The following is a 5,000-nucleotide window of genomic DNA, read 5'->3' on the forward strand; positions in this document are numbered from 1 at the left end:
AGTCTACACGCCTCTGTCCTCACGTGCGTTTGGAAGCCCTGCAGATGATCTTCTTGAAAGACTTCCTAAAATCCCTATTGAAAATAGTGTATATGATGGGGTTGACGGAGCTGTTGCAGTAGCCTATCCAAAAGAACACGTTGAACAGCGCGTCCGGCACGTAGCAGCTATCTCTACAGACTGCGTGGAGGCTGTACGTGAAGAAAAACGGGAACCAGCAGAGCACGAACACCCCCATGACCACCGCCAGCACGAACGTGAAGCGCTTCTCCCGCATCTGGGCCACTTTGGTCTTGTTGGCCACCGCCAGATGTTGGCGCGCGGCCACCGCCGCCGGTGCGCTTTTCTGCTCCAGGAAGAGCTGCGAGGCACGCGCCGAGGCCCAGGACAGGCGGCAGCTCTGGCGCGGACAGCACTCTGCGCCCTCCACCTTCCGCCGCTTGCTGAAGCGGTGATTACGCGGCTTGTTGTTGTCCGACGAAGCGGCGCAGCAGCTCTCCTCCAGGTCGATGTCGTCCAGCTCCTCTTGCCTCGGCTGGTGGCTCCCGGAGCTCTGGCTGCTCGGACTCTCCGCCTCGAAGCGGTCCTTCCTGTTGACGAAGCAGGTCTCGGACTGCGAGGGCTGCCGCTCCAGGCCGTTCTTTGCCACGAACACCGTGGAGGAGCGCTGCTTGGCCACCTTGTAGATCTTACAGTAGACCAGGATCATGATCAGGCCCGGGGCGAAGAAGGACACCAGGCACGAGGAGAGGATGTACCACGTCTCGTCGTTCAGCAGGCACTCGCGCTCGGCGTGTTTGGTCATGAGGAGAGGCGGGAAGGAGATGACCGCGGAGATGACCCACACTATGGCGATCATCGTCTTGATTCGTTTGGGCGTGCGCTTCAGGTTGTAGCTCATTGCCTTGGTGACCGACCAGTAGCGGTCCAGGCTGATGGCGCACAGGTGCACGATGGACGAGGTGCAGAACAGTACGTCCAGCGACAGGTAAAAGGCGCACCATGTGCTGCCAAAGTACCAGTAGCCCATCACCTCGTTGGCGAGGGAGAAGGGGATGACCAGCGTGCCCACCAGTATGTCGGCGGACGCCAGGGAGACCAGGAACAGGTTCTGGGGCGCACGAAGCGCACGGCTGGTCAGCACCGCGACGATAACCAGCACGTTGCCCACGATGGTGACCGACACCATGAAGATGACCACCAGGATGATGAGCGCGGAGGCCACCTCCGTGTGGGGCAGGGACATCGGTGCGCCCGTGCCGTTCCCATCCCCGGTACCGTTGACCGTGGACAGGTTCAGCGGCGTTAAATCCATTATGACTTCACAGTGTCCGCGTCCGTCATGATGCTTTTAGTTGCACCTCCTTTGCAACCGGGACGGCTAAATGACGCACAGGATGGCCTTTTCGGTAGAATGTATCGCGTAAAATGTTACCTCCGGTCCGATAAAATAATATGTGTAGGCTATAAACAGAGCACGCGTACACAATATGTCATCAGAGGTGTCCATGCAGACTCGTGCCTCATCACCACTCATCCAAAAAGGTCCTAAGTACGAACGGCGCGCTCTCGGAGTTCCAAACATATCCAACACAGTTCGAGCGGACGGAGTTGAAACACCAGGCGTCCGAGTTGGTCATGGTTCCGCGGACATGCATTGAGTGCGTCTTCTTCGATGTTCATCTCGAGGAGACGCACACATTGCGCGAGACAAAAGTGCGACCCGAGCCGCCGATGGAATGTGTGCGCATGCATGCAGAGGTAAAGTGAGTGACATCACCAAAAGGAACAACCCATCACTGAACTTAAGGAAAGAGAGGGAGAGAGAGAGAGCCATGGAGCACGGGAGAGAGGGACGGAGGGAGATAGACAGAGAGAGAGAGAGAGAGAGAGTGTGTTTGTGAGCGAGAGAGGGGGCGGAGGGGGGGAGGGGGCGGAGAGAGAACGAAAGGGAGAAGGGGGAGAGAGAGAGAGAGAGTGTGTGTGTGTGTGTATGTGTGTGTGTGTGTGTGTGTGTGAGAGAGAGAGAGAGAGAGAGAGAGAGAGAGAGAGAGAGAGAGAGGGAGAGAGACAGAGAGAGAGAGAGAGAGAGACAGAGAGAGAGAGAGAGAGAGAGAGAGAGAGAGAGAGAGAAAGAGTGAGAGAGAGAGTGGGGGGGGGGCTGAGAGAGGAGAAACAGAGAGACAGAGAGAGAGATTTTTAAACGAGATTTCTCAGGACCAAAATAAAACAATAGACTGTTATGATTTCAACACATAAAGAGCTTTGCTGCTTTGTCCAATAAGTCTCTTTAACACCATATCATTTTCCCTGAAAAAAAGCATTCTGATCCAGGGAGACCATCCATCATCGGCCTCAAGAACAGCCAATGGAGCCCTGACCGCGGGCGTGTTGCGCTGTACACACAGCTCTAATCTATTAAGCTCCGAATTACTGCTGGGTATTTTATCCAACACGTTCAGTCCTGGATTTATCTGCGTCAGCCTTATTAGTGAGTTGAATTGTACGCGTGAATAAGTTCCCATTCCCTCCTACGTGGCCTCCCGCTGACATACTCCAGCCTATCTCCCTCCCGTTCCTCACACACACTGATACGGGACAAGCTGATATTACCGTTGGCCGCCGGCGTCTGATTCGCCACGGAGGCTTAAGCCATTCCGGGGTGGAAGACGCCACAATGCTCGACAGCCAGACACGCTGCCAGGGGATGTTTACCGTCAAGCAGCATGAATACACACACACACACACACACACACACACACACGCATACGCACATACACACTCGCACACACACAAACATCCAGGGTCATTCAGGAAAGACAATTGCAGCTACCATTAACAGATGTTTCCTTCACTCATTTTGGATTTCAAATATGTCCCTGGGGGCCTCAATCAAAGGGCAAACAAAATGGCACATTGTTAATTTAAAGCATATTTTGTTATCAGTTGAAATTGGCTTCTGCCAACATTGATGTGTGGGTTTATGTGTGTTTGTTTGTGTTTACATGTATGCGTGTGTGCATATGTGTTCGGTGTGTGTGTGTGTGTGCGTGTGTGTGCGTGTGTGCGCGTGTGTGCGTGTGTGTGTGTGTGTGTGTATGTGTGTGTGTGTGTGTGTGCGCGTGTGTGTGCGTGCATGTGTGTCTTGCCTGGGTTTAGGGGCATGTCTAAGCTGTGTAGGGGTGTTGAATACGCGACGCCAGCGAGGAAGGCAGCAGAAGAAGAAAGGGCTGGAGTCGGAGGAGGGCTGGAATGCAGACAGTCTACAACAGCTTCTTATGTCACCTGTCTCATCCCCTGCCCCCCTGACCTCCCCTTCGCTCTCTTAGCCTGATATCTCTCTCTCTGATCTCCGTTTCCACAGGGAAGCCTCCTGGACTGTGAAGTGTAGAGAGGGAACTGCCATCGCTAATAGGTTATTTAACTGGACATGTCGAATAACAAGGCAGAAAATGACCATAATGCGTGAGATGCCAGAATGACTCTGTGACTTGAATCAATTTAATACCAAGATATAAAGGTTAGGAAATCCATCAAACTCTGAGGATAACCTTATTAGTGTCATTTTTATCTGAAGTCCTCAGCCTTATTACCTCTAGCAAACGGCCAGTGGAGTCAACTTCCATTGATTGGGTTGTTACTGTGAGTATGAAGACTGGCCATGAACAACAACCAACTCTAATGGGAATCCTCTAATGAAAAGGAAAGATGTTTAAGCGGATTATAGGCAGACCAGCTATGACAGAATACATTAACTCTATTCTATTGTTATTCTATAGCCAAGCTGGCGCCCAACCAACAAGACCTAATTATAACCAAAGGCGCCATGGGTTCCTCTCATGTGAATTCACATTGGAGTCCTGCAGAACCTCTTCTGCAGGTTTTGATAACAAATAAATGTTTTAATACAAAGGCCACACAAACAAACACACAGCATTTTATCGCTGAGCAACACACAACATAGCACCCAGCTCATATTAGCAGTGCCATTGTTTGATCCATTCTCCGGTCTTCCAGATCTAGAGACCGATGTTGTGTAAATACAGGATTTACGGCTTGCATATTCGATTTTGCTGAGAGAGAAAACTCCTTGCAACCCCAAAAGACCCTGTTAGTCTGTTGTAAGCATACTCCGGGTATGGCGCGCGGGTTATGAATCACATTGAGTTGGATTCTCTGTGTTAACCCCCTGAGTGGGTTAAGGCTGAGCTCGGGGTGACGGGGGCTTCCTGGGGCCACTAAGGTGCCCCATTGTGTCTCCCTGTGTGGTCTATTGTGCCTTTCTTTCACTTGTGCAGTTCATGCACATAACAGCCGGCACAAACCTTCCAAGACTTCCAGGTCTCCGACTGACACACGCACACACAAACACGCACACACACAAACACACACACAAGCAAGCTTACATTTACATTCACATTTACATTAAGCAGACGCACACACACGTTTACATTCACATTTACATTAAGCAGACACACACACACGTTTACATTTACATTTACATTCAGCAGACACACCCACACACATACACACAGACACCAACACACCCACACACACACACACCAACACACACACCTTCCTTCCTCTCCTTCCCAGAAGTTGTATCCGTGGTCCTGGAACAATGGGCTTCATCCTGCCTCTCTTCCTGCACCTCATAGGTGCGCTGCGCCCACCCACCTCGAGGCTGCCGGGTCGTTCCCACACGTCCACAGAGGCAGGGCGCTATGGAAGGCCGACCCAGGAGGGGGGCTGACCTCCTTCCAGCTAACACACCCAGACAAGCAGCCCCCTATGTGGCTCCATTACGCAATCTAACGCTACCTACGGTAAACTCCAAAAAATGATTACATTGTCAAGGGATTACGTAAGCGCCTTTCTGAGCCTGCGTGTGTGTTTGTGTGTGTGTGTGTGTGTGTGTGTGTGTGCGTGTGTGTGTGTATGTGTGTGTGCGTGTGTGTATGTGTGTGTGTGTGTGTGTGTGTGTGTTTGTTTGTGTCTGT

General features: G+C 51.8%; 1 protein-coding gene across 1 annotated transcript; it reads right to left on the minus strand.

Annotated features, from left to right (window-relative positions):
- Positions 1-17: 17 nt before the first annotated feature.
- adra2db (adrenergic, alpha-2D-, receptor b) lies at positions 18-1,662 on the minus strand. Its single transcript, XM_079745309.1, has one exon. The coding sequence runs from the start codon at positions 1,313-1,315 to the stop codon at positions 20-22; it is 1,296 nt and encodes a 431-aa protein (XP_079601435.1). The 5' UTR covers positions 1,316-1,662; the 3' UTR covers positions 18-19.
- Between the last annotated feature and the right edge of the window lie 3,338 nt (positions 1,663-5,000).

This window comes from Pollachius pollachius, assembly GCF_949987615.1.
Source record: "Pollachius pollachius genome assembly, chromosome: 10".
Lineage (NCBI taxonomy): Eukaryota > Metazoa > Chordata > Actinopteri > Gadiformes > Gadidae > Pollachius > Pollachius pollachius.

What these genes read in the sequence shown, in the direction of transcription:
- adra2db (XM_079745309.1), bottom strand. Translation starts at nt 1,315, where the DNA reads ATGGATTTAACGCCGCTGAACCTGTCCACGGTCAACGGTACCGGGGAT.